General features: G+C 57.6%; 2 protein-coding genes across 6 annotated transcripts; one reads left to right on the forward strand and one right to left on the reverse strand.

Moving 5' to 3' along the window:
- Nucleotides 1-254: 254 nt before the first annotated feature.
- ECI1 (enoyl-CoA delta isomerase 1) lies at nt 255-9,422 on the forward strand. 5 transcript variants are annotated; one of them, XM_069487045.1, is made up of 9 exons: nt 594-2,377; nt 2,470-2,529; nt 2,924-3,903; nt 4,040-4,106; nt 4,295-4,422; nt 6,283-6,429; nt 7,371-7,492; nt 7,597-7,775; nt 9,183-9,418. In XM_069487045.1, the coding sequence occupies exons 5-9, from the start codon at nt 4,306-4,308 to the stop codon at nt 9,347-9,349; spliced, it is 732 nt and encodes a 243-aa protein (XP_069343146.1). In that variant the 5' UTR covers nt 594-2,377; nt 2,470-2,529; nt 2,924-3,903; nt 4,040-4,106; nt 4,295-4,305; the 3' UTR covers nt 9,350-9,418. The 5 variants fall into 5 exon arrangements, with proteins under 5 accessions (XP_069343143.1, XP_069343142.1, XP_069343146.1 ...); XM_069487044.1 differs by having other exon boundaries at nt 2,470-3,903; XM_069487042.1 differs by lacking the exons at nt 594-2,377; nt 2,470-2,529; nt 2,924-3,903; nt 4,040-4,106 and adding exons at nt 255-340; nt 467-580 and having other exon boundaries at nt 7,371-7,441; nt 9,183-9,422.
- Nucleotides 9,423-10,099: 677 nt separating this feature from the next.
- Nucleotides 10,100-12,721, reverse strand: DNASE1L2 (deoxyribonuclease 1 like 2). Its single transcript, XM_069487047.1, is given in 7 exon segments — nt 10,100-11,019; nt 11,465-11,716; nt 11,842-12,003; nt 12,006-12,132; nt 12,212-12,295; nt 12,390-12,478; nt 12,578-12,721. Coding segments are annotated over 7 exon segments (912 nt in total). The 3' UTR covers nt 10,100-10,965.
- Nucleotides 12,722-12,725: the final 4 nt, after the last annotated feature.

Consider the following 12,725-nt stretch of genomic DNA (forward strand, 5'->3'; position numbering starts at 1 on the left):
GCTCAGCGGTGGGTGGGGCAGCTGTCCTGCTGCCAGCTGCGGGAAGGGCCTGCCCCCGCCACCACCACGTTGGTCATGATTACGTTTGCAAAGGGCCTACGGCCTGGGGCTAGGGTGAGCCAGAGCATTGCCTGGGGGGCCGACTCGCCTTCCCCCGCTAGGTGGCCCTCCTGACCGCCGCCGCAGCGAGCAGAGCGGGCGGGGCGGGGTGGGGCGGGGCCGCGGGAGAGGGCGTCCCCGCGGGTCCTGCCCCTACATTGTCGCCGCGGCCGGCCCTGCACGGTCAAGATGGCGCTGGCAGTGGGAATGCGCGTCCGTGCGCGCGCGCTGCTCCGTGCGGGTGCGGGGCCCGGCGGGGGTCGGGGCTGCGGGCAGGGGGCGCGGGGGACGGGCCTGGGGGGGCGCGCCGGGGTTCTGGGTCCCGGGGCTGGGGCGAGCTAACCAGCCTCCTGCGCTGCGTCTGCAGGGGCCCAGTTCCGGGGCCCGGTCCTCGGGCGGCCGGAGCCAGTAGCCGGCGGCGGGGACGGCACGCGGCGCTTCGCGAACCTCCGGGTGCTGGTGGAGCCGGACCCGGCCGCAGGTAAGCGGGCCGGGGGCGGCCTCCCGGTGGGCGAGGGCTGGCCGAGGAACCCAGAAATCTGTCGCGGTCCAGACTCTGAAGTGTTAGAAGGCGGTTGAATTTCTAAAGGCAAGGAGGTGAAGCGGATTTTTAAAATTCGTTTTCTCTTTAGAACTTAAGGGTTATCACACCAGGTGGCTTAAATGGGCTTTGTTCATTATGAAGATATAGATGATTCCGTTTTTAAAGTTTGGAGGCTATGATCTGCTATCTAAGCTATTAACTGGACCTTGAAAATAACTGGAAGTATTTTGGAATGAAATATTTTAATTGACCTTAACACTCCCGTGTGACACAGACCCCAGTATCAGTCTTACCTGCCCCTACCTGAAATCCTGCAGAGGGGATTAGAAGCACTTTTTGAGGGGCCTCTGATTAACACCAACTATGAGCCCAACAAAAACTTGAGTTTTTGAAGGATCATTTCTGTGACAGATTTGAAAATATCTCAAAAAAGGTAAAAACACACATCTTAAAGTACTGGACTGGATAGTGGGGACTGCACAACACTGAATGTGTGTAACCCCACTGGGCCTTACACTGCAAAATGGCTAGAATGGTAAATGTTATGTGTGTTTTAGCACCGTTTAAGTGTGTGTGTGTGGGTGTGTGGGTGTGTGAGTCTCCAGTAAAAAAAAGTACTGGTGAAAAAATGTTTTTACCCAAGTGATTCACACTTTTGCCATATAAGAACTGGCTAACTTCTGTGGCTGGGTATGATAGAAAGCAGAGCCTGCGGTCAGAAAGGCAAGCCTGGCCCTGTCCACATTACCTGAGAAAGGACAAATGTTAAGAAATGGAACACCAGGATCTGTTTATCCTCCAGGACCTGAGGCTTGGATGACGTAACAGCTCAAACTTGCCTTTTTAATGTTTTCGTTGGTGCCGGGGTGAAGCTGACCAGAGGTTCCGTTCACCGTTTCATTCTGGAGACATTTATCTAGTACCGCCCTGTGCCAGGAATGCGGTCGCTGCCCCGTGGTGTCCCAGCTCTTCCAGATTCTGCTCGGCGAGCTCAGGCTCACCTTTGGCCCCTTTACCTCCCCTGCCCCTCTCCCGCCCTGTGTTCTCCTCCGTCTGCCCAGCTTCAGAGTCCACTTTAGAAACTTCCCTCTGAGCCAGGTTTGGGGAACTTGTTCTGGAAGTTCTGACAGCTCATGTCTCATATGTATGGCTTACACACGCCTGCAGCCAGGTAAGAATGGCCTCTTCCTTGTAAACCAGTGGGCCCAAAGAGCCCACTTGCCCTCAAGACTTAGGTCTCATTCCCAGAGAACAGCTTGTGTTGACAATCCAGACGCTTCTGAGGTCCTCACCAGGGAAATGCTCCTTACATAAATGGTAGCATTTCTGAAGCACCTGGGATCTGCCCTTGGGGCAGAAGGCGAGAACAGGTGACCTGAGCCAGCCTGGCCAGTAGCTCCAGCGTCCACGAGGGCGGACCCTGTCCCTGCTGTTTTCTCTGCTGCTGGCAGAGTGAAGGGACAGACCATGGAAAGTTTAAGAACATCTGACCCCCAATATTTTCAGCCTTTATCCTCAAACAAGCGTGAGCCAGAGGCTCCCCACTGGGGTTTCTCCGTGTATGTCTGGTGCTTAGGTTTTTCTCCTCAAGAAACTGAGACCATTTCCTGCTCCCACGAGGACACAGGACTTGCCACTGCAGCACGAGAACACGGGCACTGAACACACTGACGAAGCAGGAGATGAAATGGGCGTATGGACGAGCTGGCAGGGAGACGGGAAGGCAGAAGAGAGGTAACCGCTCCATCAGCTGCTCCTGCACAAGACAGAGAATCAATAGCCCAGATCCCAGACTGGCAGAAGCAACCTTTGTTGACTTTCCTCAGGTGTCCTCCAGGCTTGGGGCGGAGGATGAAGAGGCAGAGTGGACGTGACAGAACTGGACGGTGTGAAGTCGGGTTACAGGATAGATTCTAATTTTGAAAGAAACTTTTACTTCAACTAAGATAAGGGTCATTGCCAGAGAACTGCACCGGAATGAGAGTAGGGCTGCCCCTAAAGTCTGGTGGACATCTGGGAGGGGCTGGGCCTGCAGAGAGCCAGCGCGTCCAGGGACAGGGCAGGCGCACGCGGCGGGCAGTGCCCTCAAAGAGGAGACTCGACTGAACTGTGGGGATCTTGGCCCCTGCTTGATGGTGAAGAGTGGGCAGAAGGTGGTGATTGCATTAGTGTCCTAGGACTGCCATTAAAAAGTAGCACAGGCTGAGGGGCCCAGACGACAGAAGTGTGTCCTCCCAGTTCTGGGGTCGGGAAGTCCCATGGACCGTGCTCCCTCCCCAGGCTCTAGGAGAGGATCCCTCCTCGCCTCTTCCAACTTCTGCTGGCTGCCCGCGATCGCTGCGGCTTCCTGCCATGCAAGCGCACTCCTGCAGCCCCTGCCTCCATCTCTACACGGCTTCTCCTTGGACCTCTTCTCTTCTGCTCATGAGGACACCAGTCATAGTGGATTAAGGGCCCCCCCTACGTGACCTCATTGTAACTTACATCTTAATGACATCCGCAAAGACCTATTTCCAAATAAGGTCACATGCATGAGTACCAGGGGATAGGACTTTAACATCTTTTGGGGGGTACACAGTTCAGTCTGCAGGGCAGTGAGGCTGAACACCCAGGGGCCCTGAAGGTTTCCTCCTTAATTTCTCGCAGTCCTGGGGGCAGGTTGCAAACCTCGGGTTTTTGTTGTTGTTCCTTTGTCCTTGGGGGCATTGCTTGCCTCTCCACTTTATAACATGGTTCTTGACATATTTAGGGGAGAAGTACCTTGAGCAGAGCGTACTGGGAAAATAATCTGTCCTTTCTATTCTAAGTTTATTTGTAACTCTCCGTGTCTGAACAAAAACTTAATGAACTTTGCACACCACGGTGCTGTGTGAGCAGAAGAAAGAAAACCTCCTGGTCCCTTTGCTCTGCTGGAGGCTGCCAGGCCCCAAGTGGGAGATCAGAGTTCCAGCATTTTCCTTCTCACACTGGGTTCAGAGATGGTGCATCTGTGTGAATACGAGCAGTCCGTGTGTACCAACAGGAATCTGTCTCCTTGGAAAAAAGAAAAATTAAAAATGATGTTACAGAAGACGGGGTCGGCAAATCCAGCCCCTCACCCATTTTTATAAATAAAGTTTTATTGGCACACAGCTGAACCCGCTTGTTCTCACTGTCTTTGGCTGCTTTCGTGCTGACTTGTACAGTGGCCCTGTGGCCTCCAAAGCTGAAGACGTTTACTCCCTCACCCCTTACAGAAAGGCCCACCACGGGGCTGGAAGGTCGGCAAGTGGGGTGGGGCATCCTGGGGAGGGTTTTGGGAATGTGGCTTCACCTTCAGCCTGTTTAATAGACACCCTTGTGATTTAAGATGACACTTTTTTTATTTATTTGAGCTGAGGTCTTGCTATGTTGCAGACTGATCTCGAACTCCTAGCCTCAAGCGATCCTCCTGCCACAGCCTCCCAAAGTGCTGGGATTACAGGTGTGAGCCGCCACACCGGCCCTGAATTGTTCCCTTTAAAATGGTTGATTTATGTTATGTGAATCTCACCTCCATTTTAAAAATCCCAAAACAGTGCAGCTACCCATGGCTTGGTTGAGAGTGCAGGCCGGTCAGGGCGATGTCCCAGCACTGGATGTGAGCTTCGTCTTCCTCATTCTGTACCGTAGGGGTCGCTGTGATGAAACTGAAGAACCCTCCAGTGAACAGCCTCAGCCTGGAGTTCCTGACGGAGTTCCTCATCAGCCTGGAGAAGCTGGAGAATGACAAGGCCTTCCGCGGCATGGTCATCACTTCGGTGGGTGCCCGCTCGGCCCCCATGGCCCCAGTTCTTTCATCAAAGTGCAAACCTGTTGCCACACTGGAAAAAGGTTGGCGCCAGCCATCACGTGGTGTAGAATAACCAGACAGCCCCTAACACCCTGGATGCCAAACACCACCACGAGAGGCTTCCGGGGAGTGTGGCCTGGGTGCGGCCCCTAGGGACCCCAGTTGTGCTGCGGGCCTCGGGCAGATCATTCTCCTGAAGCCAGACTGGTGTCCGAGACGGTCTTCCCAAGCCTGTGCAGTTGTCAGAGTGGACCCTGGGCAGAGCTGTGGTGCTCAGCAGCCTGGGCCAGACTCAGTGAGGGAGAGCGGTGTGTCTGCAGGGGCAACCTTGAACCCATGCCACTTCATGACACTTGGCGGTGGGTTCCTGGGGCACTCCCCTCAGAGCCCCTTGGTGCATCGAGCCAGTCCCATTAACAATGTTTGTCGCAAAAGCCATGCTCTCAGTTTATCTTTGGGCTGGTCTTAAGGTCAAATTCTGTTTTGGTTTCCTCTTTTTTATTTTTTTCGAGACAGTCTCACTCTGTCGACCTGGGTAGAGTGCAGTGGTATCATCATAGCTCACTGCAACCTCCAACTCCTGGGCTTCAGTGATCCTCCTGCCTCAGCCTCCTGAGTAGCTGGGACTACAGGCATGTGCCACCACGACGCCTGGCTAGTTTTCTGTTTCTAATTAGTAGAAATGGGGTCTCACTCTTGCTCAGGCTGGTCTGGAACTCCTGAGGTCAAGCGATCCATCCGCCTCGGCCTCCCAGAGTGCTGGGATCACAGGCGTGAGCCACTGCGCCCACCTGTAAGGTCAGATTCTCAGAGGGCAAACTTCTTTCACGTGAATTTTTGAGAGGAACTCAGCCTTGCCCTCAAGTGCTGGCAAATGCCAGGAGCGGCATCCCTGAACAGTGTCATTGTTAAGGTCCGGGAGGGGCAATAAGCAGCATCTTTAAGGCCCAGAAGGATGGGACTGGGTAGGACACAAGGGGAGGGAGGCGCTAGGAGGCAGGCGGGAGCCACCGCAGCCGACCAGCCTGTCCTGCAGTCAGTCTTTGGTCCTGTCAACAGTATGGGGTAAACGGCCAGGTTGGGCTGTGGTAGCAGATCAGCCCACAGCCTCGGAGCTGCAGCTATGGGAAGAAAACCTGCAGACGTTCTGGAAGGTGCCTTTGTCATTTGCCCAGAGGTGCTGTGACTGTGCAGGAGCCGGGGGTGGGTTTTTGCACATTGTGCCCCAGTTTGTGTTCCTGGCTGGCAGTCCTTGGGCTGAACGTCCAGAATTTTGTGCTGAGCCCTGATGAATGCCACTGTGCCAGTTGACCCTCTACTCCTCTTCCCTCTGTGTTCACTCCTCCTCCTTCCCTGGTAGCTGCGTGGGGCCCGGGTCATCCACAGAGATCACTGTCCTGCCCGGCACTCCAACCTGTGTGGCGCTCTGTGGCCTGCGTGGCCCTTTCGGGGTAGATCAGAACACGTACCCACTCCAGACTCTGTCAGGAAGCTTCGCTGTGCCCCTGAAGTCCTCTGCCAGACAGCTGGGTGTGCAGAGCCTGGGGTACAGAAGGCAACAGGTGTGCAGAGAGCTGGTGCATTCATGTCCCTGGGGCAGGGCTTGCCCTGCCTGTTCTCTCTTCCGGTTTGACTCTGGAAAGGGAAGAGTGCTGGGAAGTAGAGGGGAACGGGGTCTGGGGGAGGTCTGGGCTGAGTCTCTGGAGCCCCCAGTTCTGGGCTCCGCAGGGACATCAGCCTCACCCCGTGAGCATGACCCAGCCCTCGTGGTGTGATGCTGGCGGGGCAGTGGACTCTGATGGGCTCCTGGCCCCGGCTACTCCCCCAGGATTGCCCCGGTGTCTTCTCGGCTGGCCTGGACCTGACAGAGTTGTGCGGGCGGAACCCAGCCCACTACGCCGAGTACTGGAAGGCAGTGCAGGAGCTGTGGCTGCGGCTCTTCCTCTCCAACATGGTACTGGTGGCTGCCATCAATGTGAGTGTCCCCACTCCCACGGGGCCTCGCTGGCTCGGGTGGGGCCAGCCCGGGGGCAGGGGCAGACCCTGGTCCTGCCCTCAGAAGCTCTTAGGAGGAAGGGGGCAGTTGGGGAGACCTGAGACACGCACAGGTAAGTGCCACTGCAGACCACGTGACGTGTGGAGAAGGTGGGCCTGGTGGGTGGGTGTGGAAATGGCCTGGGCGGACACACAGAGGACAGAGAGGGTGGGGCCCGGGCCTGTGGTCCACACGGACCTGGTGAGAGGCTGTGCCGGGGCAAGTGGGTGGTCGGGTCCCGTCTGAGAAACATCACTCAGACCTGGCCTCAGGGAGACCCTGGGAGCCAGTGTTCTCCAAGGGGGTGGTGGTGACAACCCAGGTGAGGCTCACAGAGGGCAGAGCTGGGCAGAGGGGAGGGCTGGTGCGAGAGGCCACAGCGGCAGCAGACCAGAGGTGGGGGTCTGTTTGGGGAAGGGGGTGCATGGGGCGAGGACACAGGATGGGTTTGGAGTTCCCAGGACATCCTGGTGGGATTGGCTGCTGGGGTGGTACAGGGCCCCATGGGGCCATGATGTGAAATGACAGCTAGCTAAATGCTGTGCAGCATTTCAGCACTGGACAGAAGCTGTAAGAGGAAAGGCGGCTTCCTACCCTCACCACACGGTGCAGAAAGGAGTGATTATTCTGGCCCCTGAGAGCGAGAGCTGACAACCCTGTCATCGGGGCCCTTGGCTGATGAGCCTCAGACGCTTGCTGAGCCCTGAGGGGCCAGTTCCTTCCCTGTCCTTTTCCCCATCTCGCACACCCAGTCCAGTGTCGTGCAGAGCCCTGGGGTGCCTGGGGGGGCCCTTCCTCAGGCTTCCTCGCACCCTGCCCTCTGGTTACGATCGGGACCGGCAGCACCTCCAGCATCCCGGTGGTCTGGCCCCTCCCTGCAGGGTGTCTGCCCCGCTGGAGGCTGCCTGATGGCCCTCACCTGCGATGTCCGTGTCCTAGCCGACAACCCCAAGTTTGTCATAGGACTGAACGAGACCCAGCTGGGCATCGTCGCTCCCTTCTGGTAAGGCCGGGGCTGCACCCATACACAGCGGTTGGCTCTGGGGAAACAGACCTACCTGCCTGGGAGCTCCAGAGCCACCAGGTGAGTGGGTGTCTACATCCCAGGTTCAAAGACAACCTCGTGAACACCATCGGGCACCGAGCCTCGGAGCATGCCCTGCAGCTGGGGCTGCTCTTCCCGCCAGCCGAGGCCCTCCAGGTGGGCATAGTGGACCAGGTGGTACCTGAGGACCAGGTGCAGAGCACGGCACTCTCAGTGATGGCACGCTGGATGGCCATTCCAGGTGAGGGGCACAGGGGCGGCCCTCGGCCTGTGATCCCGGTGAGACCAGAGCGTTCCCACACCCCGAGGTTCTCCGCGTGCTCGCAGGCTATGGGAGTCCTGGGCTGCATACCAAAGGTTGCACGCTGGGTGGCTAAGACCACAGAAATTTGTTCTCAGTTCGGGAGACCAGGGATCCAAAATCAAGGTGTGGGCGGGGCCACATCCCTCCCAAGGCTCCAGGAGAGGTCCATCCTGCCTCTCCCAGCTTCTGGCGGCTCAGGCATTCCTCGGCTTGTGGCCGTATCACTCCAGTGGGTGCCGCCACCCTTCTGTGGCGTTCTCCCTGTGCGTGTCTGCATCTCGGGTCTCCCTCTCCCTTCCCTTATTGGACTTAGGGCCTACCCAAATCCAGTGATGATCTCCATTACATCTGCAGAGACTTTCCAAATAAGGTTATACTTCACAGGTTCTAGAGCGGTGGTTAGGAGTTGGACCTGTCCCTTTGGGGTCCACTTTTCAACCTACTATGAAGACAACTGAAAACCTGCTTGTCTGTGTTGCAGAAGTAGGACTGGTCCTATCAGTCATGATGTAGACCAGGGACCAGCAAACTCCATCTAAAAAAAGCCAGATAGCTCGTCAGCTGTGTAGGTAAGATCTCTGTGGCCAGGGGGCCACTGCAGCGTGGACGCAACCACACAGAACGAGGAACCAGTGGTGTTCCAGTAAGACTTTGTAGACTGAAATGTGAGTTTCACATAATTTTCACATGTCACAAAATATTTTTCAACCATTCAAAAATGTAAAAACCATTCGTAACTCAAGAGCCTTGGGGAGCCGGACTTGCCAACCCCACTACAAATGACTGAATACCCTGCAGCGATTAATTATGCAGTAAAAGCATATTTAGTGACATGGGAAATAGTCTCAATAATATAATTATGTGAAAATAACTTTATAAAAGCAATTTTGGGCTAGGCAATTTTGGGCTCACGCCTGTAATACTAGCACTCTGGGAAGCCTAGGTGGGAGGATTACTTGAGGCCAGGAGTTAGAGACCAGCCTGAGCAAGACCAAGACCCCATCTCTACAAAAGAAATAGGAAAATTAGCCAGGTGTGGTGGCTCACACCTGTAGTCCCAGCTATTCAGGAGACTGAGGCAGGAGGATCCCTTGAGCCCAGGAGTTTGAGGTTGCTGTGAGCTATCATGACACCACTGCACTCTAGCCCAGGTGACAGAGTGAGACCCTGTCTCAAAACCAAATAAACAAAACCAATTTTTATGGTATCATCTAGTATGATTTTCAAAGAAGTCGGTGGGCAGAAACACTGTTTCCTACCAGAGTTTGAACTTGCATAGAAAGCTTGGGAATGATCCTACTATCTCTAAAACTGGGTTTTCACCAATGAACCCATTTTCTTTAGACCATGCTCGACAGCTGACCAAGGCCATGATGCGAAAGGCCACGGCAGACCGCCTGATCAAACAGCGTGATGGGGACATCCAGAATTTTGTCAGCTTTATCTCCAGAGACTCCATTCAGAAGGCCCTGCAGGCGTACTTAGAAAAGCTCAAACAAAAGAAAGGCTAGCGTCTGGGCTGCCACAGGGCTTTTAGCCACAGGTGCCCCTCTGGGGGCCTGTGGTCCCAACAGGGTCTTAAACAAGGTATTTTTCAACTTAAAAGTACTTTTAGCTCTGTTCTGCTAATCTTCGTAGAAAGTCCTGTTCTTGTAGCCCAGTGTCCCAGGGTCCCACTGCCGCCCAAGTGCCTCCCCTGCCTGGCTGGCAGCAAGGGGTCAGGAGTGTCCTGACTGAGAATCATGAACTGGCACGTGGGGCCATTCTGGACCTCAGCAAGGTCATCACTGAGTGGCCCTTTGCCCAAAGCAGAAGTGCAAATAGGTTCCTTGGGTTGTCCCAGCCCTCGGCTGCCTGCTTGCTGGAGGCATAAGGCCAGGTAGTCTCGGCCTGACCCACACAGGACCCCTGAAGAAAAGCCCGTTGACCGTGTGCTTGTTCATTTGGATGAAAGTGGACAGCGGTTCAGAGAAACTGGGGGAACTTGAGAGGGATGCTGGACGCACGACTTGTTAAGAGGCATGCTATGCTGCTGGAGTCCTAAGTTTTATTTTAGCACACTTGGCCAAACCCTTGAAGCGAAGGTGTTGCCTCTCATGACTCAAGCCAGTTCCCAAATTCTGCCAAAGATGAGATGTTTCAAAAACCAGAAACCCCATCAGGTGCCTGTCAGTGACATGGTGTGCCCACAGGACTGCTTGGTCCTGACCCTAATGGGATGGCCTCAGCACAGAGGCCCCTCTGATGAGTCCTTGTCCAGCCCGGGGCTCCTGAGGAGGACACTACACAGGAAGGTACCCTTGAAGGGCTGTGCCATGGCATGGCGTGCAGTTCTCTGAGAAGGACGCAGTCCCCAACCACCTGCCTGGGCTGACAGAGGAGTCCAGCCCCTCCACTGCTGAGGGGCTCCCCAAAACTTCCAGGGGAGCTGACCAGCTGGGACATGGGGCCAGCCTCCCTGACCTCCATGCAGTGGTGAGTGAGACAGGGCCCAAGGTACAGACAAGTACCCAAGGGTCCCTGCAGGACCCAGGAATGGAGGCTGCAGGGTGGGCATGGGGAGACTTGCTCTGAAATCCACCAGGGCCCGGGAAGCTGGCGGGAGTGTTGGCACCGTAACTTTCCCAGCTGTACGTGTAGTACAAGTTCTTTGAGGCAGTTACAGTTCACACAAAGAACAGGAGCTTCCCAGAGGTGGCCAATTCCCACCAGGACATGAAAGGGCAGGTCAGGCTAATCCCTGTTCCCTAACAGACCTTGGACCATGTACCAAGCCTCATGCCCCAGAAGGGCTGAGTCCTGAGAAAAGACACGGAGGCCTTGGAGCCAAGCTGTGTGTGGTCCTGGCTCAGAGCAGCTCGTTTATTGAGCACAGACGTGTGCCCAGCACTGCAGCTAGTGCCCTCCATGGGGACTCTTCCCAGCAACGCTGAGGTGGGTGGTGTAGCCTGCCTCACAGATGGGGAAACTGAGGCTCTGCGTCGTCCCATAATGTGTCCATGGCCACTTGTCCATGCCCAGCAGACCCTGCCCTGTGGCCTCACTGGGGGTAGCTGCCACCCTGAAGGAGCCACTGTGGGGCTATTCCAGAGTATGGCTGGCATGCCCTGGCTGGGCCTCAGGGCTATCAGTGGGACTTGAGGGTCACCTCCACAGGAAAGTGGTCACTGATGGCGAGAGCCTGGAGGGAGAAGGGACAGAGCCTCAGGGGTCTTGCTGGGCAGCCGTCCTTCCTCTGGCTCCACCTTGGAAAGCTGCCTCCACCCCCATTTGGGCCAGATGGGTGTCTACAAACCACTGCTCTTGCGGGGAGGCACCCAGTCAGTGTCCACCCCTGCTGCTGCCAGTGTGGGAGCAGGGGCCAGGGTGCAGATGGGCCCACGAGGGGCCCCTGTTGGAGAAGGCAAAGGGACACCTACCTCCCTGCCTTCCCGGAATTGTTCCGCTGGTGGCGGGATGGAAGCCCCGGTGCAGGGAGGGGAGCGCCAGGTGTAAACCGTCCAGGGGGAGCTGAGGTGGGGCCTGGCCCTCGGCAGCAGTTTGCTGGCACCTCCCACCTGCGTGCACCAGGATGGCCGGGAACCCCAGGGCTGCGGGCCGCCCCCACGCCCCCGCCGCGCACTCGCCTGAGTCTGGTCCAGGCCGAATTCCTCCTGGAAGTCGCGCACCACGGCGGACTGGGGCTTCAGGCTCCTGCGCAAGTGGGCGCCGCACACCACGATGCGGTCGTAGGCGCAGTCCGAGTTGCCCACCGTGGTGTCAGCGCTGTCGGGGATCAGCCACTTGAAGACCTCGCTGCTGCGCAGGCGGATGGCGGCCCAGTCCTGCGCCCGCACGTAGTTGCAGTCGGCGTTGAAATCGCCCAGGAACAGCATGTCCTGTGGGCGCCGCGAAGCTGGGTCTGAGCCCGCCCGGAGAGGCTGCCCCAGCCCCACCCTCGATGGCCCAGACCCCCAGGGCGCGCCTACGGGGACCCTGGGACCAGGGCGGACGCGGGGCTTACGTCGGTGCCCCACTTGTCGATCACGTCCAGGTACACGTCGTAGAGCGCGTCGATCTCCGCCACGGCGTGGCGCGGCGCCGCGTGCAGCGGGATCAACACCAGCTCGCGGGCGGCTGCGGGCGGGGGCGGGGTGTCAGGGCGGGGCCGACGGGAGGGGTGGGGCGAACGGGAGGGGCGGGGCCGGCCTCACCTGAGCCCGGGGCTGAGAACTTGACCACGAAAGGTTCACGGCTGAAGGCGTCCTCCGGGTCCGGGTACTGGTACGTCTCCACGACCGACACTGTGTCTTTCCTGGGAGCAGAGAACAGATGGTCGCGCTGAGCCGCCACCTGCGGCCCGGCGCGCCCCCTCTCTTCGGCCCGCCCCTCACCTGTAGACGAACAGGTACATTTCCTTGTACTGGTCCCGACCCAGGGGCTCGCTGCTCACAAAGCTGTACTCGTGCTCGGACACGCTGCGGAGATACGGGCCAGGCCCCAGGTCAAGGCGCTGCGCAGAGGCCTGGCATCCCGGCCAGGGAGCGCGACGCGGAGCCCGGCCCGCCACACCTGTTGATCTGCTCCATGAGCGCGGATACGGCACTCAGGTCTGGGTCTCGCACCTCCTGCACCAGCGTGACATCATAGCCAGCCAGGATCTGGGGAGGAGCCGGCAGGTGCGGAGTGATGCGCGGCCAGTTGCCCCCGAGACAGCTGCGGTCCCGCCCCGAAGCTCCGCCCCCGCCCCCTGGCCTCACCTGTGCGATGACGCTGCCGCAGGCCGAGTCCGACACTTTGTTGTCGCCGAAGCTCTGAATGTTGAAGGCTCCGATGCGCAGCGCGGCGGCCCCGGCGGCCCCCAGCGCCCAGAGCGCGGCCAGCAGGACCCGTGTCCCGCCCATGGTG

This window comes from Eulemur rufifrons, chromosome 14 (assembly GCF_041146395.1).
Source record: "Eulemur rufifrons isolate Redbay chromosome 14, OSU_ERuf_1, whole genome shotgun sequence".
Classification (NCBI taxonomy): domain Eukaryota; kingdom Metazoa; phylum Chordata; class Mammalia; order Primates; family Lemuridae; genus Eulemur; species Eulemur rufifrons.

Coding starts and splice junctions, on each gene's coding strand:
- ECI1 (XM_069487041.1), top strand. CDS start 289: ATGGCGCTGGCAGTGGGAATGCGCGTCCGTGCGCGCGCGCTGCTCCGT. Junction 341..466: donor GCGCGCGCTGCTCCGTGCGG/GTGCGGGGCCCG, acceptor CTGCGTCTGCAG/GGGCCCAGTTCCGGGGCCCG. Junction 581..4,294: donor GGAGCCGGACCCGGCCGCAG/GTAAGCGGGCCG, acceptor TCTGTACCGTAG/GGGTCGCTGTGATGAAACTG.